The 24939-nt window shown below is 37.1% G+C and overlaps 1 protein-coding gene and 1 pseudogene across 2 annotated transcripts in view; both read left to right on the top strand.

The window, feature by feature from the left end:
- Positions 1 to 24939, top strand: part of Fam13a (family with sequence similarity 13 member A) — a 315293-nt gene that overhangs the window by 60576 nt on the left and 229778 nt on the right. For both annotated transcript variants that reach the window (XM_063247270.1, XM_023564119.2), the window contains one exon: positions 15956 to 16133. In XM_063247270.1, the coding sequence (XP_063103340.1) occupies positions 15956 to 16133 (178 nt within the window). The remainder of the gene's footprint in view (positions 1 to 15955; positions 16134 to 24939) is intronic.
- LOC101789359 (heterogeneous nuclear ribonucleoproteins C1/C2-like) lies at positions 16142 to 18396 on the top strand (annotated as a pseudogene).

The raw sequence follows: 24939 nt of genomic DNA, 5'->3' as shown, positions 1-24939 counted from the left end.
TATTTTCTTCTATATACATTGCTCCTAGGGTTTCCTGAGATGGGCTGGAGGTTTGAGGTTGTAATTTGGTCTTTCGTTTTGTCATTTTGTATATTTCTGTGTTTCAAGTGTTATTTGAAAGCTTCCTCAGGATCTGTTGAAAATCCCCTTCTATGCTTGGAGCTACTGAGCCTCTGACACCGCACTACCCCAAGCCATTGGGCCTGCAGAACCAGTGTCCCTCCTCTGCCTGCTCAGAACTCCGCAGTTCCAGACAAGCTGGGCCTCAGGGACACTGTGCGCCCACCTGCCCCTTGGAAGATTCACAGCTCTTCAATTGCAGCCGGGTTAGGGTGCTCTCCACAGGCCACAGTGCCTCAGGAGCCTGTGATCCCTCCCTGCTTGCAGAGATATCCACAGTCCTCTAGGCAAAGGAAGGGACTTCTGCAGGCACTCCAGATCCGCCCAGCTCCTCCTCTGCAGGCAGATGGCTAGGCGCGGCTGGGCTCGGGGGTTAGTGTAGGCCCGCCCATCCGTCAGGAGCTCAGCAGACTTCCAAGTGTAGCTGGGAGGGGGGGCCAGCTGTAGTGGCCTCTAACCCACTGTTCCACTTCACTGCACCCAGAAGCCTGGGGGGTCCGGAACCGTCTGAGATTTGGGCAGACTGTGCTGGGCACTCACCACAGGCTGAGGTGCCTCAGGAAGCTGCGATGCCTCTCTGCTTGCAGAAGTATTCAGTCCTTCAGACAAAGGAACGGGCTTCTGCAGGGACTCCGGATCTGCCCAGCTCCTCCTCTGCAGGAGATGGCTAGGTGCGGCTGGGCTCGGGGGTTAGTGTAGGCCCGCCCATCCGTCAGGAGCTCAGCAGACTTCCAAGTGTAGCCGGGGGGGATGGGGAGGCAGCTGTAGTGGCCTCTAACCCACTGTTCCACTTCTCTGCACCCAGAAGCCTGGGGGGTCCGGAACAGTCTGAGATTTGGGCAGACTGTGCTGGGCACTCACCACAGGCTGAGGTGCCTCAGGAAGCTGCCGAGAATTATTCTTGAAAAGTACTATTCACCAATTCTTGTCATTATTATTTTCTACGATTGGTTTCTTTTTGTTTTCTTCTTACTTTAGATGTTCTCTTAGTAGGATTTATTCTTTCCTTTGAGCTCTTGGGTAGTATTGACCTCACTGTCTTTGGTCAGCTTTCCCTTGAATATTTTCTGCAATGCTGGTTTGGTGATCATGAATTTCTTTAGTTTTTCATGATAGATCTTTATTTTTTCACCTATTTTCAGCATAATTTTTCAGTGTGTAATAATCAGAGTTGGCAATAATCTTTTAGAATTTGAAAAACTTTACACCAACTTCTCTAGACTATTAAGGTTTGTGTTGAGAAAATTGTATTATTCTAATTGATTTGCTTTTATAAGTTATTTGATGTTTTTCTCTAATGCTTTTAATTTCCAATCTTTGTTCTAAATTTCTGAGATTTTTACTGTGATGTATCACAGGCAGGTTCTTTTCTGGTCATGTCTACTGGGAGACCTAAGTGTCTCATTTTGACTTAACATTTATTTGGTACTTTTAAATTATTTTCTCCATTTCTTATTACCATTTTCATCATGACTGTTGTGTTTTTGTGACTATAGATCTGATGGGATAGAAAGCTCTGCCCTAATGATGTCTTGTGTCCAGGGTGGCATATCTCAAACTGCTGAGTTCCTACTTCAAACTACCAAGACTTTGTTTTCCAGATGTCTCACAAATCTGAGACCAATACCCAGCACAGTTTGCTCCTACACTGTGTTCCTTACCTGGAGGAAGCCTCCTATTGCTTCATTGGGGTGGAAAGACCCACATGCTGAACACAACAAATTCTGTGGCTCTTGGAGATGGTCCTGGTTGAGTAGTCCTGTCCTCCCTTCCTGCTCAAGTGAAATCTCTTAAGATCTAGTTGGGTAAAGCTTAGAATCTAGAAAATTCTCAAGGACTTGTTTTGTGTCTGATGTCACCCTAAAGCCTTGTAGAGTCATGGGGACAAGGCTTCTAGAACGTGTAATTGATTCATGATCCAATGCTGGGATTGTGAATGTGAATACTACACTCACCCTAAGGTGAGTAGCCTACATACAATATAAGGGATGGAAAGAGTCTTATCTCCATGCTATCCACTTTTTGCTCTTGCTGTCTTTTGCTGCCATGAACTGTTGCCCTCTTTCATGAGTCATCCTGCCTTGGAGCCAGCTAATTATAGACTGAAACCTTCACAAATTGTGGATTAAATAAACTTTTTCCTTAACGTTGGGCACCAGGTATTTTGTCCCAGCAATGAGAGAAAACTAACACAGAATTTGGTAGCAGAGAAGTGGGGTTATTGCTATGACTGTACCTGACTGGGTGGTTCAGGAGCCTTTGGGAATGGCTTCTAGGAAGAATTTGGAAAGGTTCATAGATGTTGCCTGAAAGAGTAGAGCTGGAACATCTTAGGCTGTTCAGTGTGATAGATTCTGCTCAGAACTCAGAAGACCAAAAGGCTGATAGAAATCCTGAAGGTAAAGACCAAGCTTAGGAGGTTTCTGGTAGGAAGGACTGCATTGGCTGTTGGACTCCAGATGATGTGTGTTATAGATTGGCAGAAAGTTTATCTGCATTTTACTTATGTCAAAAGACTTTGCCTGAGACTAAGATTAAGAGTGGTGGACTAATTAATCTGGCAGAAAAAAATTTCAAGGGAATTGAATAGCATGGCTATTGTTGAGGGCTTTTACCACGATTTATGTTACAAATTAAGAGCAAAGAACCCAACAGGATGATTTAAAATGTTGTACATTTGGCCAGAAAGGAAGCTCCAGCAAAGCTGTGAATTGCAAAGATACAGCTGAGGAGATCTCATTTGCCAAGAAGTAATAGGAGAGTATAAAATATGGGCTGAGCCCAGTGGTCAACAACGTGCCCAACTTCCAGCCACACTAGACTGGGCTCTGCAGGTTTCAAGCCTGCCTGGGCCACACACAGTAACCTTCTTTCAATCTGGGGAACTGTGCTGCTGGAGGAGGGAACTGGGCTCCCAACAGGAGTGAGTTCCTGCTCACCATCCCAAGCCAACGGAAAGTTTAAGATCATCGTTCCCTGTGGTCAAGGACCCAACCAGCTTCCAGCCACACTAGACTAGGCTTGGGAGGTTTTGCGGTCCCATTAGATTACACCCAGCAGCCTTCTTCAATCAGGGGAGTGGAGAGCACATGAAGTGAGTTCTAGCACATTGGTCCTTGCCTGTGGAGAGCTCTGGACCATCATCCAAAGTGGTTAGGTGCCCACCCAACTTCCTGGAACACTAGAGATGGCATAGGAGGTCCTGTGGGCCTGACTGGACCACACTCAGCAACTTCCATTCAGTCCCAGGAGCCCAGGGCATTGGATACAATTTCCAGCATGCCCAGGGAAAGTGTTGGAACAACACTTGAAACACAGAAATATAGGAAAATGACAAAACGAAAAAAAAAATGCAATCTCAAACCTCCAGCCCATCCCAAGAAAGCCTAGGAGCCATGTACATGGGAAAAAATATATGCCATAAACCTAAAATACCTGAAATAATAGCAACTGAAATAAAGAAGCAACGATGGGAAGCGTTAAAGGAATTCAAACTAGAAATAATCTCCCGGGTAAAAGAACAAATGATAAAAGTAATGAAAGAGATGCAGAACACATCTAAAGAAGACACAGTTAAAAAATTAGAGGAACAAAACAAAAAGATAAAACCCCTGGATGAACAATATAAGAAACAAACAGAATTCATGAAGCAGATTCAAAGATATGTACAAGAAATCAAAAATTCCATTGAAAGTTGTCAGAACCACCTCAACAAAAGTGAAGGTAGAATTTCAGACCTCAAAGACAAGGTTGCAGCTAGTAAACAGGAAAGGAAGGATCTTTTAAAAATAACAAGGAATCAGGAAAAAATAAAGCAACAGCTGCAAGATGATGCAAAGAAAAACAACAGAAGATTGGTAGGGATAAATGAAAAAGAAGGAGATAATATAAATGATAGCAAGAGGCTAGTTACAGAAGTAATAGCTGAAAATTTCCTAAATATGAGAATGGAAACTGACATATGGATTAGTGAAGCATACAGAACCCAAAATAGCCATAACCAAAATAAAACTACACCCAGACATATAATAATCACCATCTCAGAAATCCAACGTAAGAACAGAATATTAAAAGCTGTTAGAAAAGACAGATCACCTATAAAGGAAAACCTATCATAATCACAGCAGACTTCTCAGCACAAACAATAAAGTCAAAAAGAGCATGGAGTGAAGTATTTCAGATTCTAAAGGAAAATAATTTCCAACCTAGACTGATGTACCCTAAAAAACTGTCCTTCAAAATGGATGGAGAAATAAGATACTTCCATGACAAACAACACCTGAAGAACTTCATGATTACCAAGCCAACCCTGCAAAGAATCCTGAAACACAGTTTAGATACACATAGGAAAAAACTACTAAGCAAGACAGACAATTAAACAGAATGGAAAGATAAAGATGCAAAAGCAAAAACATAACATGTCAACAATAAACCAATATATAACAGTTACAACCATTAATGTAAATGGTCTCAATACACCAATTAAAAGAAACAGACTGACAGAATGGATCCAGAAACAAAATCCAACCATATGCTGCCTACAAGAAACCTATCCCAAAAGGAAACTCACAGACTGAAAGTCAAAGTCAAAGGATAGAGAACAATAGTTCATGTAACAGGAACCCCCCCCCAAAAAAGTGAAGGTAGCTATTCTGTTTGCAAACAATGTGAACTTCAAACCAAGAATGATCCTAAGAGATAAAGAAAATCACTACATACTGGTTAGGTGAAAATTTCAAGAGGAAGAGATAAAAATCTTAAATATATATGCACCACATTTCAGAGCTATACAAAGCAAGTATTAATAGAAATGAAAAATCAAATGAGCAATAACACAATTATAACAGGAGACCTTAACACACCATTGACATCAAGGGACAGATCAACCAGACAGAAAATCAGCAAAGAAATAACAGAACTGAACCACACCTGTGAACAAATGGACTTGATAGACATACACAGAGTGTTCCATCCAACAACATCAGAATATACATACTTCTCAGCATTACATGGGACAATCTCTAAAATAGACCATATAGTATCCCACAGAACATATTTAAATAAATGCAAAAGAATTGAAATTATCCCATGCATGTTATCAGACCCTAGTGCTGTGAAACTAGAAATTAATGATAAAAGAAACTGCAAAAACCCCATCAAAACTGGGAAATTGAGTAATACACTCTTGAGCAACCAGTGGGTCACAGGAAAAATTAAAGAAGAAATTAAACAATACCTACAAGCAAACAAAAATACAAATACTACTTACCAGAATCTCTGGGATGCAATGAAACCAGTCCTCAGAGGAAAATTTATTGCACTGAGTTCTCACATCAGAAAAACAGAATGAATTCAAATAAACAACCTGATACTGCCACCTCAAACATTTAGAAAAAGAAAAGCAAGTCAAGCCTAAAGCCAAAAGAAGGGAGGAAATTATAAAAATCAGAGCAGAAAATAATGCAAGAGACTAAGAAAACAATCCAAAGAATCAACAAATCAAAGAGTTGGTTCTTTCAAAGAATAAATAAAATTGATAAGCCCCTAGCCAACCTTATTTTTAAAAGGAAGAAAAAGCTCATATTCATGCAATGAGGAATGAAAAAGGGAGAAAATCACTACAGACTCTGTGAAAATACAGAAGATCATCAACACCTATTTCAAAAACCTCTACCCTCATAGGTTTGATAACACAGAAGAAATGGACAGATTACTAGAAACATATGAAGTACCAAAGCTAGGTCAAGAAGATGTAAAACTGATGAATAACCCAATTTCTATTAATGAAACTGAAAATGTAATTAAGTCCTTACCTCCAAAGAAGAGCCCAGACCAGATGGATTCACTATCCAATTCTGTAAGAAATACAAAGAAAACTTAATGCTGACACTCCTCACACTCTTCAATGAAATCGAAAGGGAAGCAATTCTTCCTATGTCATTCCTGGAAGCAAGTATTACTCTAGTACCAAAACCTGAGAATGATCCTATTGAAAAAGAGAACTACATGTCAGTCTCCCTAATGAACACAGATGCAAAAATCCTCAGTAAAATATTGGCAAATAGGATGCAGCAAATCATCAAGAAGATTATATACCAGGACCTACTGGCATTCATCCCAGGCATGTTGGGATGGTTCAACATACATAAATCAATAAATGTAATCCACCATATTAATAAAGCCAAAAGTAAGAATCACATGATCATTTCTATAGATGCAAAAAATGCTTTTGATAAGGTCTAACAGTCATTCATGATACAAACCTTACAGAAAATTGGAATAGATGGTCTTTACCTCAATATGGTAAAGGCCATCTATGAGAAACCAACAGCCAGCATCGTATTAAATGGCCAAAAACTGAATGCCTTTACCTTAAAATCAGGCACAAAACAAAGATGTGCCTTATTACCACTTCTATGCAACATAGTACTGGAAATACTATCCAGAGCAATTAGACAAAAGAGAGAAATAAAAGGGTTAAAGATAGGAAAAGAGGAAATTAAATGACCATTTTTTGCAAATGACATATTATACTTAGAACACCCCCAAAACTCCATTGAAAGACTCCTAGATATAATGAATAAATTCAGCAGTGTAGCTGGATACAAAATCAATAGCATTCCTATACACTAACAAGAAAATCACAGAGAAATAAGAGAAGCCACACCCTTCACACTAGCAACCAAAGTACCTCTCAGAATGAATAACTGGGATCACATCTTATTTTAAAGAGTTTATGTATTGACGAAAGAAATCTCCAGTATAGTGGAAAGAAAACCCACAAAGTAGGAAAAGATCTTAGTGAACTGTCCCTCAGACAAAGGTCTTCTGTCTAAAACATACAAAGAATTTTAAAAAAAATCAGACCCCTGAAATTCAAAGACCCAATCCAAAAATGGGCATCTGAGATGAATATACAGTTCACAGATGAAGAAATACAAATGGCAAATAAATATATGAAAAAATGTTCATCATCATTACTCATTAGAGAAATGCAAATTAAAACCACACTGAGATTCCATCTCACTCCAGAATGAATGGCCAGGATCAAGAAAACTACCAACAACAAATGCTGGAGAGGCTGTGGGGAAAAAGGAACTCTCCTGCACTGTTGATGGGAGTGTAGACTGGTGCAACCACTGTGGAGATCAGTCTGGAGATTCCTCAGAAAGCTGGGATTGGAAGTCCCATTTGATCCAGCTATTCCACTTTTAGGCCTATTCCCAGAAGAACTGAAAACATCATACCACAGTGATATATGTGCACCCATATTTGTATCAGCACAATTTGTAATAGCCAGATCTTGAAAACAACCTAAGTGTCCATCAACTGAGGAATGAATAAAAAAATTGTGGTATTTTTATCCAATGGAGTACTACTCAGCTATAAAGAATGATCACACTGAGATATTTATAAATGAATGGAAGAAACTTGAGACTATACTTATAAGTGAAGTAAATCAAGCTAACATATATAAATATCATATAGTCTCCCTAATGTAAGAAATGATAAGAGTACATAAGAGTTTATGGTAATCATGATTCCCCATTACATTGCTTTGAAGCCTTACAATGTTTGTATTCATTAGTTGGAATGATTTTATCCTGGTTTGTTTGATTTTATTATCTGTGATAGTATCAACAGCTGTTTTGAAGAAAATAAGACATTATAATAGCCAGTGCTGATTTAATATCATCTTACTCTGAAGTCCTGACATGCTTTTGTTCTTTTGTTTCCATTGGTTCTATCATGTTGTGTCTTATTAGATTTTAATATGTGTGATAGTATAAACAAATTTTCTATGGAAAATGAGATGATATAGTAGCCATTGTTCATTTTCTGTTATTTGGTTCTGAATGCCTTGTAATACTTTCATTCTCTTGAATGGTTTTATACTATTTTGTGATGTTTAATAATATTGCATATGAAATTATGCTCAACTATTTCAAAGAAAGTGACATTATGGTAGTTACTATTAATTACAGGTGTCTTGCGAAATACTGGGTTGCTTACATTGTTCTGTTCTGATCTGCTTTGCTCTGTCCTCTTTTGTCTTAATTTCTTTAAAATAAAAATATTTTTTAAAAAACATGGCCTGAGGGGACCACAAAGAGCAGCAAGTCTCTACCCTTTGCAACCTCGAAACTGTAAGTGAAAGGCTTTTTTTAAATGGCAAATGTGCAGAGCACCATGTTCCAGAATGGCAGTGGTCACTCCAGATTCTACATTGATAGTAGCTACACTATGTCCAGGATGGTGGCAACCTAGAGAATCTGTTTCTCAGAATTAGTTTCAAATTGACCAGTGATTCATGCACTGACCCCTACAGGGCCTTGGCATCAATCCTTGTGGCACTGGTTTTAAGCACATGCTGAATGCAAGATTTCTGAGGTTAAAAAGACTTCCACTCAGATTTCAGAAGACATTAACGTAGGCAGTGTGTCCCTGAGAGTGCACTGTGTGAAGTTGTTAGCGTGAAGCCAAAGGTACAGTAGAGACCCAAGAAGTTTAGAGACTCCATAAACATAGATCTTCTGAAGAAAACTGCAAGGAGGGAACCAAGTGGGCCTAAGAGAAGAGCTGTGAGAGCTATAACCACCAAAAATGCCATAGGGATTGAGCCATACAAGCTTTTTGGAGCTCACAACTTGCCACAGATTGCTTTGGATGCTCTACACAGAACTAAAGGACTTAATATTTGCCCTGATCCTTTGGTCCCATTTTTTTCTATCCCCCTTTTTGTACCCTTCGGAACAGTAATGTTTATCTAGTGCTGTTGCATGTTGGAAATGTTTAACTCTTCATTTTTTCAGGGCCTCACAGCTAAGAATTTGCCTTAGATCTCAGGTTTAGAGTTGGGACTTGGACTTTACAGCAATGTGAAAACTGTTAGGACTTCGGATACTCTTGGAGTTGGACTAAATATCTTTTGCATAAAGGATGTGCATGAGTCTTTTGGGGGCAAGGGCATAATGTTATAGTTTGTGTCTGGATGTCCTCCCAAAGCCTCATAGAGCCATGGGGACAGGCTTCTAGAATTTGTAATTGCTTCATGGTCCAATGCTGGGATTATGAGTGTCAGTGCTACACCTGCCTAGAGTGGGTAGCCTACATAGAATGTAAGAGACAGAGTCTTTTCCGTGTGCTCCTCCGTTTTTGCTCTTGTTGCTTTTGCTGTCTTCCATCACAATGACTGTTTGCCCCTCTGCCATGCCACCCTGCCTTGAAGTCAGCTGATTATGGGCTGAAATCTCCACAAACTTTGAGCTAAATAAACCTTTCCTTCCTTCATTTTGGGCATCAGATATTTTGTCTTAGCAATGAGAAAAAATAACTGACATAAGGAATGATGATGATTTCCTTACAGGATGGTCCAACTCAGGCTGGCTTCAGGATGTACAGTGTGGTTACTCTATGACAAATCCAAGAATGATACATCACAGTTTTCTTCCACACTGAACCCACCACTGGTCATCCTCACACACTGTTAGGATAGAAACAAATATATTTTAATTTATTTGATTATTATATATTCACCTCTTAATTAACATATGTTTAATAAAAACATGGGTTTTGCTTTTTCATTGCTGTTTCCTCGGTGTTGGAGAATCCCAGAATCAGTGTGTCATAAACATCACTTGCACAATAAGTGTACATTATGAATAAATGTACATAATATTAGAAGTGATTACAAACCATTGTAATTACCAATCAAAGCACAACAACATGAATAAGAAAATATTTAGATATCAGCAAATCAAAATGTACTGTAAATAGAAATAAACTATAGGTGAAATATCCTCAATCTAAAAAATGAAATGCTTAAAAATCTAGTCTTTTGTGTTCCCAAATGATGCCGCAGTGAAAAATTTCACATCTGGTATGATATGTTGGTTACAATCTAAACAGAGGTACATTAGAAACACAGTATGAAATTACTCTCAGGCTACGTAGACAAACTATATAAAAAGCATAAGTGATTTCTTTTTAATTTTAAAGACAGTAAAACAAAAGAAAACAGAACAAAGCAAATCAGAATAGAACAAGGCTAACACAGCACAACAAGACAAGAGGACATAACAGTGGCTATCATAATGTCTCTTGTTTTCTTCTAAATAGCTGACCATACCTTCACACACAATAATAGCAAACATAACAAAGTAGTATAAAACCATTCAAAAGAATGAAAACATTTCAGGACTTCAAAACCAGGTAATAGGAAATGAACAATAGCTACTATAATATCACATTCTCCTCAAAAAAGTTGTCCATACCATCACATAAAATAACATCAAATAAAACACAGCAGGACCAAACCAATCAAAACAGGAAAACAAAAGCATGATAAGACTTCAAAGCAAGATAATAAGCAATGGCTACTAAAATGTCTGGTTTTCTTCAAAATAGCTGTTCATACCATCACACATAATAAAATCAAACAAAACATAATAAAACCAGTTAAATGAATGAAAGCATTGTAAGACTTCAAAGCAGTATAGGAAACCAAGGTTACCATAATATATTCCATTATATTCAAAATAGCTGCCCCTATCATCTGACAGCATAGACTAACAAACAATACAAAACAAACCCAAACCTAACAAAGTTGTGAAAACAATACAAGAGTTCAAGATAAAACAATAAAAAATTAACAGTAGTTACCACCTTTCCCTCCCAGGTGTTTCCTCCCCTATCATTCTTACAATAACTATTTTGCTTTTGGGTCTCATTAATTCCTTCTGTTCTTATGCTAGGGTTCATGCCTGAGTTCGAACTGTTTCACCCATGAACATGATTTCCAGTTGGGTCTGTTTACCTACAGGAGCCTTGAGATTATTCTATTTTATAGCTGAGTAGCTTTCCACTGCATGAAAATACCATATCTTTCTTATCCATTCTGTGGTCAATGAACAAGTTACTCTTGGTTTGGTTTTGTTTTTTCTGTCTCCTGTCACATGGAACAATTGTTTTCTCTCCTTTGATTTTCAGTCTATGAATTCCCTTTCCAGTTAAATGTGTTTCTTGTATGCAGTATTTCAATGGATCTTGTTTCTTGATCCACTCTCCCTGTGTTTCTTTTTATTGCTGACCTAAGGCCAGCATACATTGATTTGTCTCTGCCATGCTAGCCTAGCCTCCTATTGTTGGCCTTCCACTTTTACCCTTCATTCAAATGCTTGCCCTATTTTGGCAGTCTGCCTCTGCTGCTATTTCTGAAACCATGGTCATCTTTGACTCTTTCTAGAATATCCTTTAGTACTGTCTGTAGGATTGGTTTGGTAGTCATCAGTTCCTTCAGTTGTTCTTTATCATGGAAGTATCTTATTTTTCCATCAGTTTTGAAAAATAATTTTACAAGTGGGTTGGAAGTTGTTTTCTTTCAGTGTTTGAAACGCTTCAAACTCTTTTTGACTTGATGGTTTGTGTTGATAAGTCTGCTGTGATTCTGATTGGTTTTCCTTTATAAGTGATCTGTTTCTTTTCTCTAACAGCTTTTAATATTCTGTTCTTATGCTGAATTTCTGAGATCTTGATTATTATATGTCTGGATGTAGATTTATTTTGGTTATGGCTAGTTGGAGTCCTGTGTGCCTCACTTACCTGCATGCCATATCTATTTCCCAAGTTTAAAAAGTTTTCTTCTATTACTTCTGTAAATAGCCTTTTAATTTCATTTGTGTTGATCCCTGCTTCTTTACCAACACCTGTCACTCTTAAATTATGCTTCTTTGCATCGCCTTGTAGCCATTAAGTTGTTATTTCCTGATTCCATGTTTTTAAGAGATCGTTCCTTTTACAATCACTGGCTACAATGCTATCTTCAAGGTTTGAAAGTCTATCTTTAGTCTCTTTCAAGTGGTTTTGCCAGCTTCCAATTGAATTTTTAATTTCCTGGATCTCTCTTTGAATCTATTTCATGCATTGTAATTCCTTCTAATTCAAGGTTTCCGTCATTTTCCTATGTTCCTTTTTTTTGACTATACCTTCTTTAGACATGCTGCGCAATTCTTTCAGGATGTTTGTGATTTTTTCTTTTACCTGAGACATTATTTCTGCTTTGACTGCTTTTACAATCTCATGAAGTTGTTTCCTTACTTCAATTGTTATCCTCTCAGAGATTTCAGGTGTATGACTTCCATATTCTTCCATGACTGTATCGCCCAGACTTGTTGTGTGGAATAGAGGTCTGAGATTGCCTTTTTGTTCCTTCATCTTGACATTCTCCAGGGTTCCTCCGAACAAGCTGGTTGAGGGGCCCCAAACCCTTCCCACATTGGCTGCCCCTCCATGATGTAGGGAGATGGAACAGGCACCTGGGTTCCTCTCAACCTAGATTTACAGGGAGGTAGCAGGGCATGAAATAGGCTTCTCTAAACCTGTGCAGCTACACTGAGGCTTCCTTAATGTTCAGGGGTGCATGCTTCTCTCAGCCTATGTGTCTATACTGGGACTTCTGTGATGGTGGCAGACACATGGGTGTATTTGTCTGATTCTGCTACTAGGTGATGGTTTCCCAAAGGAACCAAGGGCCTTCAATGCTGGCCTACAGGTGCACAGGCTTATCTGCCTGTGTGTACCTGCTCCTGCTGGCCACCCGCAGGAAGGAGACTTCTGGTGGCAGCTCCCTGCAGGTGGAGGTGGATCTGCTGGTTCTCTTTGCCTATGCAGGCCACCCTGGGAAAGGGCCTTCTGGTGGTGGCACCTGGCAGGCAGAGGCAGATCTGTCTAGCTCTCTCTGCCCACACTGGGAGCCTGTAGGAAAGGACCTTCTGGTGGCGGTGCCCAGCAGGCAGAGGCAGGTTTGCTGGCTCTAACATAAGTGATTTCACGTGTAGACTTATATTCCATTTCCAATATGTCTGTTTCTGTTATGTGAACATTTAAAATCTGAAATCTAAAATGCTGGTCCCATGCATTTTTAGGTAAGGGGTAGTCAATCTGTGTTATGAATTTTGTTCCTTACAAAGCATCTTCTCAAGTCATGCTATCCTGTTCATTCTCCTGTGAGTCTCAAAGGGTAGTGAGCAGTTATTTTCATAGGCAGGAAATCTTGCCTATAGAATTCCAATAGGCTGGCAATAATGGTGATATGTATCACATATTTCTTGAAACACACAAAACAAATTAGAGTCTCAGTTTTAGAGTCCATGTATAATCAATTAATATGAAAGAGCTATGGAAGAATGTCATGTTAATAGCTTAAGGTCTGTATTGAATTGCTAATATATTTGAACAGGGATTCAACAAGTATATTATAAATATTTACAGTTTAAGTATGAATGTATACTTATCAAACCTGCTGATTTAGAGGACATTCATATCTTTGCCCAATGAGTGAATCAACCTTCATCAGAGGAAATGGAAATGCTTTTTGGTAGAAAGAGTAAATGTTAGAATTTTTTGTTCAGTTACTTTTGCCTTTTGAGAACATACTTACTGATTCTTTTACTTGTATCATAAAGAATTTCATGTTATTTTGTTAAGCATGTAACTCTGAATATATGTCTCCCTTCCCATTCTCATTTTTATTTCCTAGTAAAAAATGCTGATCATATTGCAAAAGTTGGATGTAAATGATGAAAGTAATACTTGTTTATCAAAGATGTTATGATAAATTCATAACTGTTTTGATTATTTGTTTTATTTGACCTGGTGTCTTCACCCAGTGCCTGACAAAGGTTTGAGGTTTTGTTTTAAAGTCAGGAACCCATTATCAAGAGGCTTTACCCATTATCAAAAGCTAGGAATTGGATGACAGTTGTAAACAAAGAGCACATAACCATAAAAATATCAGAATGGTTTTGCATTAGTCCCCATAAAAAGAAAAAAATTCATTGTTTGTTTATTTTTATGATGGAATAAGAAATGAGTAATCTTTGGTTAGTTTTTAAACCACTCCAAACTTATTTACATTTCTTCTATATGTTGTTAAGATCATGGTACAGTAAAAAGTAGTGTTATCGTAAGCAATAACACTTTAGTCACATGGGTAGTAGTAGTAGAACCAGAATGCTCACCCAGGAAGTTCCTGCTGAGCTTGTATTCTGCCTGTGCTCTGCAGGTACTCAGTGTCACATATGTGATTTTCTGTGTTTTCTGTTTTTACTTGTTGTCTGTAGCATTATGTAATACATGTTTTATAACTAATAAATCTTCTTCCCTTAGCTATCATTTCCCGTTTCTGTTTCTTATTCATTTTCATGGCTAAATCTTACCCATATAAGGAATCTAATTGCATATTAATTCATCTGGATTAAAATTTCATTCTTTTAGCTATCTGTTAAAGGGTTGGATTATGATTATCCCCCTAAGCTGTTTGGTGTAAAACAACACACAGGGCGGGGCGTGGTGGTACACACCTCTAATCCTAGCACTTGGGAAATTGAGGCAGGAGACGCACCATGAGTTTGAGATGAGTCTGGGCTACATAAGCAGGTTCAAGGCTAGACTGCAGTACAAAGCAAGACCCTGTCTCCCGTCCCCCAAAACATAGCACACAAATTGCAGCTTTACGATATTTAAGTACTGCAAAACAAATCTGAGGACTCAAGGAAAACTTTTCGTATATATACGTATGACTTTTGGCCCATTGATATTTCAGGGTGTAAGTATGATTACTAGACATTTGTGTCAGAGACTTATGTGGAATTCTAAACCATGTAACCCTCTCACCACCACCCATAGAAATACATTCTAAGACTCCTCATGCAGATAGTACTGACAACTCTATAAACTATGGGTTTTTTTTCTCCATATAAACCTTCAGTACAGTTTGATTGATAAATTAGCACAGCAAAAATCAATAATATTAATAAAATATTTATAACAATAGAGCATAATCAAAAAATTTTTTAAAACTTATGAATTTTTTATTTCTGGAATTTTTCATTTGCTGCTTCAGATCACAGTTGACAGATAATTGAAACCATGCAAAGCTAAACCTCTGATAAGGAATCTAGTGCATGTTACATGTTGGGTGTTATTAAAGAATGATAAGACTAGGTTTTTACAAGACTATTACAATAAGTGGAGGGGCTACTGATTGCATTGGGGCTTGCAGTAGTGGGGAGAGAGTTGACTCAATTTGGAATATGACAAAGAAAAGTGGGATTTTATACCTAAGGAACAGTTTAGAGTATGAGAAAGGAAGGAAGAAAATTACTAAGACGAAGTGTCAAAGGTGAGAAGGATTATAGCAAAACCTGCCTAACTGGATCCTTAAAGTCAAAACAAGATGATCAGACATGATCTGAAGATGGTGGGAAATGAGTCCTTAGCCAGATAAGGGGTTACTTGATGACATAACTGGGGTGAGAGATTTTGGCTAAATGGAAGCAGCAGGACTCAGTAAAATCAGGCTCCCAAGAATGTGTGCAAGGCGCAGGGGAAACTGATTAGAGTTTGATCAAGGAAGTAAAGTTTTTCAAGATTACAAACCCTATAGAAATGACAAGTTTCTTCTGTGCATAGTGTCTTGATCAGTAGCTTAGTATCCTTCCTGACAACCCTGGGTCTCTCAGGGCAAATTTTACTCAACTAGGTGATTCTTATTTTTCTAAACTTGAAGACATGTACTCAATAGAAGATTCCAGTATGGATTAAAAACCTAACCATTATATAAATTGGGGGAAGAAAATACAAAATTGAAATACAAGCTCATTTTATGATCTGAATACAATTCATGATTTTCAGGATTTCTTGAGTAAATTAGTAAGTCAATAAGGCCTTACAGATTTTGAGAAGTTTTTTCTGAATAAAATGAATTTATAATATCTGTGTGTTTTTCTTGTTGCTCATGAAACATGAGAACACTCTTTTTTCTTTTCTTTTCCAGACGGTGGAGATGATGCTCAGGAGAATAGCTTAAGAGGTTTAATAGAAGAACTTCCAGACTCCCACTACCGCCTGCTTAAGTACCTTTGCCAGTTCTTGACAGAAGTAGCCAAGCATCATACGCAGAATCGCATGAATGTTTACAATCTCGCCACTGTATTTGGACCAAATTTCTTTCAGTAAGTTAATGGAATTTTGGTTTTACTATTATCTGAAATTACTGGGACATAGAAACATATCTCAGTTTAAAAGATCAATCGTTTTATTTTGGAGAAGTTTCATCTTGGTTTTGGGTGTTTTATCCTTGTTTTTTATCCCCATTTTGAAGAAGACACATAAGACTTCCTACAAAATCATACTTTTCAATAATCCAAATAACAGTAAATTCTGGAACTAAGTTTAATTTTTACTAAAAGAAGGCATTTAAGAAAGAATTTGCAGGCCATTTTGTGGAGAGAGGGAGCTTGAGTGTTTGCAGCTGTGGTGCTGACCCAAGCAGCAGTTGACTCTTGCACGTAGAACCTGGGAGTAGAAGATTCGGAATCGACTCTCTTCCCTCGCCCTTGCCTGGTTACAAATCACTCGAAATACATAATTAGTGGGACTGTGCTTCAGTGAGGTTTATTGATCTTGTTTTTGTCACTGTTAGCAACCTTAGCTGCAAACACGATGGCTAGCACTGTTACTGACAGACAGATCCTCGCTCCATGAACTGCTGTGTGTTCTTTAGGAATCTCAACACTCTTGTGTTAAAGAAGTCTGATGTGGAGGCGATCTTCTCGAGTGTGGCAAAATTGTGGGTTGCTCTGTTCATAAGGGCTTTGCCTTCATCCAGTATGTTAATGAGAGAAATGCCCGGGCTGCTGTAGCTGGAGAGGTTGGCAGAATGATTGCTGGCCAGGTTTTAGATGTTAATCTGGCTGCAGAGCTGAACGTGAGCAGAGGAAAAGCAGGTGTGAAACAATCTGCAACAGAGATGGATGCTTCTCTTTTGACTTGGACAATGACTTTCTATGTGATATTATGAGGGGATGTATGGTGACCCAGCATGTGTTCCTGTGCCGCCTCCTATTGCTCAGGCTGTGGTGCCCTGGAAACACCAGCATGTATCAGGAAACACTCACAGAGGGGCAAAATTGGCTTCAATTCTAAGAGTGGCCGGCAGGATTGTCTTCAAGTCTGGAAAGTTAAAAGGAGATGGTCGTCAAGTCATTAAGAAGGAGCTGACCCAGGTGAAACAAAAAGTGGATTTTCTACTGGAAAGCCTGGAAAAAATTGAAAAGGAACAGATCAAACAAGCAGTCAAGAGAATGGTAAGTTGAAGAGGAGCAGACCAGCACCTCCCTGAAGAAGATGAGACGGTGTGAAGATGGAGTCTGAGGTGCTGATGATGACTGCTGAGGAAGGGGCTCCACTGGCTGATGGTGGTAAGATGATTGGGAGATGACCAGCTGGAAAAAGAGGCTGAGGAAGGGGAGGATGACTCTTAAGGACATAGAAGTCTTGCCGATTATTTCTTTACTTAGGTGCTTGTCTAAGATCAGGATTTCACCAGATCCTCTCCCCTAGTATCTTCAGCACCCGCGCACCGTTCTTCCTATCTTTGTCCTTTCCATGTCCATAATTGCCCCGCACCTAGGTTGTGTGGTTTTTTTTAAAAGAACATGTAGTCTAGAATCATTAGTGGAAAGAGGAGTATGATAAAATAATAGTGATAAAGTTCACTTTATTGCTAATAGGTGGAAAATTATGAGCAAAATACATCAGTGACCAAAAGATACAATTTTAATTTTGCTTATTTTCTAAATTTAATTTTTTTAGAAATTAAATTAGGCTAGGAATAAACTAGTCTTTGTAAGTGGTATATTACTAGCTGCAAGAACTTTGGTAAATTTTTATTTTTTCTGTTACTCCTTTAAAGCTTTTTAATGTTGATATATGAAACATCTTTATAATCCAGAGGGTTTGCTTTTAAATCTCCTCTTAGTTCTGCCCGATATCAACTTATTTCTTCTTAATTATATAAAGAGAGAATGATTTCACTTTCAAAACTCATGGAAAGTTTTATGTTCTTTTTAAAATAGTGTATCTGCTTTTCTACTCTATTAATCTTTGGCTACATTTAGATACCCAGAGCTAGTAATAGTACAGTCCTCATAATGTCTAAATAAGTATAACCCTGACTTACACCATAGATTGTGGCCATTCACTGCTTAATTTGGAGAGAAGGTCTGTCTTGATGATGATCCTACTTGAAACTTTAAGCATGTTAAATTTTAAATAATAATATTTTATAGGATATGATAGGGTCCTGTGAATAAATACCTTAAAAAAGGACTTGATAACTTCTTACTCAAGAGCTTCATGATAGTAAAAGTTTTTTTTATTTGCTATTTTTACCTCCATCTGCCCAGTAAACCTTTGTTTCATGACTTACATGTGAAAAATAAAGGTATAAGTAGAAAACTACTCAATAATTTTGAAACCCTAGGCACTAATGTGAGACTTTTAGAAACGATTGCCAAACTGCAACCTCAAAACCCACTTATTTACTGCAAAGCATCTTAAAAGAGAAACAACACTCATACCAACGGTTCGGCACCATGCCCTAGATTCTAGAAAAGGTAAAGTCAATTTATAAATAGAATGCTTATTGAATAAGTACATAATGCAAACAAAAGCAAAGTTGATCCATACATCACTACTTACAGTGATAAAAATGGAACTTACAAATTAAGCTTGAGCTAGAATTCTGATAACCCATTCTAGTCATTCAAAATACCAGTAAATGATGAGACTTTTTGGTAGGTTCTACTAACTAGTTTGATTTTTATATTTTTATTGTGGTAAAATGAACAAGCAGAATGTAAAATTGATCATTTCAACTATTTTTTAAGTGTAAAGAGTGGTAGTATTCTAAGTATATTCACATTGTTGTGGTCTGCTAAATAATATGTATTTCTAAACTTACAGATACAGAAGTCAGTGAAAGAGTATAGTTAGAACAGATAAAATTTATTCAGAGCATACCAAGTACTGTATTTTCTCATTCAATTAAATTCTAAAGGGAAGAAAGTGATTTAGTTTGTCCTTGAAGTTCATCTGGCTAGGTTACGGGAAAGGAAACACTTCTATCCCAGTGACCACAGTTAACCTGTAAATGTAATAAAGATGTTATAAAGAAGACTAGTGGAACACTTCCATTCCAAGACATTTCCCTCACTATCAAAGGCAGAACAAAGGGAACGATATCTGATGTTTATAGGAGAAGAAAATAGAAGAGCTTTTGTGTTTTAGTTTTAGAGATGGAATCTCACTAGGTTGCCTAGGTTGATCTTGAACTCGCACAGATGCATACTGCCACCAAGCAGAATAGGGTTTTGTATAGTGTTTACTAGATAGCAGGCATGGAACAGTTACACATTTGTTCACTTACTTCATTTTTCAGTAAGAAGATTAGACCCAGAGCTTTGGGCATGCTAGGCAAGCACTGTCCGGACCACTGAGCTACCTCCCTAGCCCCTATTTTTATTTTTAACTTTTATCTTTACATTTTATCTTTAGTTCACACACAGTAATTTTTTTACATATTTATGGGATAGTATGTGAGAATTCAGTAAACCCATATAATTTATAATGAACAAAATAATTTGCATATCTGTCCCCTTGGACATTTATCATTTCTTTGTATTGGAAACATTCAAAATCTCTACTAGCTATTTTGAAATATCCAGATAATTGTTTTTATACCTAGTTATCCTACTGTACTATAGTACAGAATGTTAGGAATTACTGTTTATTCAACTATACCCCTGTACCTGCTAATATCATCATTTCTACCTCCCTCTGTCCCCATATCCTTCTTAGAAAGCTCTGATTATCACTGTCCTATTACCTGCCTTGAGACTAACTTTCTAATTTCCACATATAAGTGATAATACGTGATACATTGTCTTTCTGGGCCTATTTCACCTAACATAATTAATATCTTCCATTTTTATCCATATTGTAGCAAATGGCAGAAAGTCTCAAGTTCATCCTTCTTTATGACTGACTAGTACTCCATTATATATAGATTTTGAAAAACACACATGGTTTTTACTCATTCTTCAGTTGATGAGTATTTGGGTTGTTTCCAAGATTTAGCTGTTTTACAAATTGTGCTACTACAAACATGAGTACACATATATTGCTGTGGTATGTTGGTTTTAATTCTTCTGCAAAGATACCCAGAAGGGGAGTAACTGGGTCACATGGTACCTGTAGTCCTAGCTTATTGAGGAGTCTCCCCACTGATATGCAAAGTGGTTTCACCAGTGTATACTCCCACCAGTAGTGCAGGAGGGCTCTTTTTTCCCCCCACATCCCAGCCAGCATCCATTATGGGTTGATTTTTTGATGATAGCCATTCTTTTTGGAGCGAAATGGAATCTCAGCATTGTTTTAATTTGCATCTCTCGAATGACCAGTGATGTTCAACATTTTTCATATATATATTTGCCATTTGTATTTCTTCATGTGAAAATTGTCTATTCATTTCAGATTTTTGGAGTGGGTTTTTAAACTTGAGGAATCTGGGTTTTGTTGTTGTTTTGGAGTTGTTTTTTTCTTTATATATTCTGGATGAACAGCTGGCAAAAAATTTTCCCACTCTGGGCTGTTTCTTCACTCTGTTGATAGTTTCTTTTGCTGTGCAAAAGCTTTTTAATAAGAGAGATTTCAGTTTTTGAGTCTGTGATATTTCCCAGGTGACTGGGCTTTTGTTCATAAAGCCTTTGCCTATGCCTGTGTTTTCAAGAGTTCTACCTATTGTATCTCCCAGCAGACTTAGTGTTTCCGTTTTAATATTTAGATCTTTGATTCATTTGGATTTTCGTTTAGCACATGGTGAGAGATGTAAGTCTACGTTTAATCTTCAGCATGTGGAAAGCCAGTTTTTACAGCATCATCTGTTACAAAGGCTATCCTTTCTAGTGTAGATGTTTGGCTCTTTGTCAAGACAAGACAAATGATTGTATTGAATTTTTTCTTCATCTTGTAAATCTGTTCCAATGAGCGTCAGGTCTGGTTTTTTGGGAATTTGTTTGTTTTGTTTGTTCATTTATTTTTACCAGTACCATATTGTTTTTATCACTGAAGCCTTCAAGTCAAGGGTTGTAGTTCCCCCTGCCTTGCCTTTTTTGCTCAAAATTGCTTTTGTTCCTTTAGATCTTTCTGGTTCCAAATGAATTTTAGGATTGTTTTCTCTAGTTCTTTGAAATATATTATTGGTATTTTGATAGGGATTGCATTGAATCTACATAACAATTTTGGGAGTACAGCCATTTTCACTCTATTGGTTCTTCCTATCCAAGATCAAGGGATAGCTTTTTCCTCTCTGATCTTTTAAATCTCCTTTTTAGAGTTCTGTAGTTTTCAATGTCAACGTCCTTTACTTCATTATATTGTTTCCTAAGTATTTCATTTTTTGGATGCTATTGTGAAAGGTGTTGTTTCCCTAATTTCTCTCTCAGTGAGTTTATTACTTGTATACAGGAATGTTACTGATTTTTGAGTGTTGACTTTGTATCTGGCTACACTACTGAATTGGTTATAAGTCCAGAAGGCTTTTGGTTGAGTTTCTTCAGTCTTTTATATAGAGAATTATGTGATCTTCACATAGTAGAATTTAATTCATTCATTTCCTATTCTTACTCTTTTTATTTCTTTCTCTTGTCTAAATGCTTGAACTCCTGTTTCCAGATCTATGTTGAATAACAGTGATGACAGTGAACATCTTTGTCTTGTTCATAATTTTAAAGTAAAAACTTCAGTTTTTGACTAGGATTATGTTGGCTGTAGGTTTATTATCAGATTGAGATAAAGACTGTCTTTTCAATATTCTGTAGGATTTTAAAATCACAAATGGGTATGGAACTTGTCAAATACATTTTCTGTGTCTGTTGAGATGATCATATGGTTTTTGTCCTTGATTCTGTTAATGTGGTGTATTACATTTGTTGATTTTCTTGTATGTTGAACCATCCCTGCATCACTGGGATACATCTTACTTGATCAAGGTGTATAATCTTCTTGATGATTTGCTGTCTTCTGTTTGCAAGTACTTTATTATTCATTAGGAAGATTGGCCTATAGTTCTCTTTTTTTGGTTGGATCCTCTCTAGTTTTGACATTAGGGTAATATTTGCTTCCGGGAAGGAGTTTGGGAGTAATGCTTCCCTTCCACTTCATTAAAGATCTTGAAGAATAGTGGCATTAGATTTTCTCTAAATTGCTTATAGATTTCATCTGTAAATCTGACACGGTCTGGGCTTTTATTTGTTGGTAGGTTTTTAATTACATCTTTCATTTCTTTGACTTATATTGGGTTGTTTTGAATCTTTAAATTTTTTTCCCTTTAAATCTTTTTGATTCAGCTATGGTAATTCATATGTTTCTAGGAATCTATGCATTCTTCTGTTTTTCAACTTGTTAGAATATAGATTTCTGCAGAATTCATTGTAACTTCTCGCTTTTCATTACTAATTGGATGGATGTGAGTGTTTTCTTTCCTTTATTTTTGATAAGATTGGCTAAGATTTTGTTGATTTTATTTAGTCTTTCGACAAACCAACTCTTCCATTCCTTGATTCTTTGTATCATTGTCTTAGTCTCAGTTGCCTTTATTTCTGCTCTAATCTTTATAGTTTCCCCCCTGGTATGAGCTTTGAGTTTGACTTACTCTTCTTTTTCTAGAAGTTTGAGGTTCAAAATCAGGTTATTTATTTGACCTTGTTCTGCTCTTCTGATATGGAAATGTACCTCTGTAAATTTCCCTCAGAGGATTGTTTTCATTGCATCCCAGAAGTTTGGTATATTGCAATGGCAGTATTATTTTATTTTAGAAACTGATTTCTTCTTCATTTTCACCTGTGACCCATTGATTGATTGTTCAGCAGGATATTAGTTAATTTCCATATCTTTTAAAAAAGTTTTTGGCTTCTTTTGTGATTGATTTCTAATTTCAGTGCATTATGGTCTGATAATATGGCTAGAATAATTTCATTTCCTTTACATTCACTGTGTTCTATGTGGTCTGTTTTGGAGCATGACCTGTGTGCAGCTGAGAAGAATATATAATATGGTGTTGTGGGGTGGGACATTCTCTAGCCATCTAAATCCCATGTATTCAGAGGTTTGGTTCCATTCTGATATTTCCTTATTGAATTTATGTCTAGTTGATCTATTAGTGACAGTAAGATATTGAGGACCTCTTGTATTAGTACTTATTTGATTTTTCATGTCCATTAATATTTGTTTTATACAGTTGGGTGTGCTGGGTTTTGGTGCATATATATTTATGACTGTTATTTCTTACTTTTGTATTCTTCCTTTAGTGAATCTTCTTTGTTTCTCAGTCAGTCTTGGCTTAAAATCCACTTTGTCTGCAAATAGAATAACTACTCGTGCTATTTTGCTTTTCTTTGGGTTCCTATCTCCTGAAGTATTATTTTCCATCCTTTGACTTTTAGTCTATTAGTTTCTTTTGAATTAAATGTGTTTCTTGTATGCAGTGTATTGTGTCTTGTTTCTTGGATCCATTGTTGAATCTGTGCTGCCAGTTTGTTTCTTTTGATTGGTGAATTGAGAATACATTGGTTATCCTTTTCCTGTCATTTTCCTGTTTTCGGCTCCCCTTCTTTTCTCTCTGTTTATTTCCCTTGCCTGGTGGATTAGTTCTTTTGGGTTTGATGGAGTTATCTCTTTGTAGAATGTTCTCAAAACATTTTGGACTGCTAGTTTGATGTTCTCTCATTTCTCTAGGTGTTCTTTGTCACAGAAGTATCTCATTTCTCTCATTTTGAAGGTTTTAAGGGGTACATCAATGCAGGTTGGAGGTTGTTTTCTTTTAGGGGTTGAAATACTTCCCTGCAATCTCTTTGACTTAAGGGTTTGAGGAGAAATTGGTTGTGACACTGATGGGCTTTTTAAGATAGATGATTTGTTTGTTTTCTCTAATAGCTTTTAGTATTATGTTCTTTGAATTTTTCAAATTCAAAGGTTTTTTGACCATGGATAATTGAATTCTGTATGCCTTACCTGTCTGCATGTAAAATTCTTTTTCCTTGCTTGGGAAATTGTCTTTGAAGACTTCTATGAACAGGTATTTTTATGCCTTTGTGTTATCTCTTGCTTTTTCATTGATTCCATCCATTTTATGTTATTCTTCCTTGCATTATCTAGCAGCTGTTGGATTGATTTTTTTGTGGTCCCTTGCTATTTTTAAGAAATCTTTCTTTTGATAATTACTAAGGAGTATCATGTCTTCTAGGTCTGATAGTCCTTTCTCACTTATTCTATTGAAAGTATTGTTTACTTTCAATAGAATACTTAACCCCCCGGGTATCTCATTTAATCAATTTCACACATTCCATTTCTTCCCTGGTATTCATAGTTTTCATCGTTTTATTAAGCTCCTTTTTAAAAAAAAATTTATCCACTCCAAATTCACTAGCCATGTTCTTCCTTATGGTCATCATCTCTGTAGTTATCTGAGAAATTATTTCTGATTTGATTGTTTTCTAGAGCTTCATTCACTTGCTTTGTTTTTTCCATTGTAACTGCTTCAGAGAGTCCAGGTGAGTGTTGTTCCAGCTCACTGTCCCTTGGTTTTACCTTTGGTGATCTAGAAGTCTGTGGTTGCATCTTTCTTTTATTTATTTATTTTTTTAGTTTAATTCTTGCATTGATGCTTTTAATTTGTGTATGTTAGGTAGCATTATTGCTGGTATTAAGAACCCTTAGGAAATGACTGCTAGCCATAGCTAGCTTTTGGGTTTTGAGTCTGCTGCAAGGTCTTACATCTTAGGTTTATTGGAAATTAGAAGTTGCTGCCTATTTGGTCCAACCCCTGGTCTGTGGTTCTGCCCGGCAGTAGTGTTTATGCCCCTCAAGCAATATCAGTCTTGGCATACAGGGAAGAATATCTTATTAGAACAATTATGT

Source organism: Cavia porcellus, unplaced genomic scaffold (genome assembly GCF_034190915.1).
Source record: "Cavia porcellus strain 051 isolate PalLab524CR breed Dunkin Hartley unplaced genomic scaffold, mCavPor4.1 scaffold_4, whole genome shotgun sequence".
Classification (NCBI taxonomy): Eukaryota; Metazoa; Chordata; class Mammalia; order Rodentia; family Caviidae; genus Cavia; species Cavia porcellus.
This window is presented reverse-complemented; position numbering and strand designations above follow the sequence as displayed.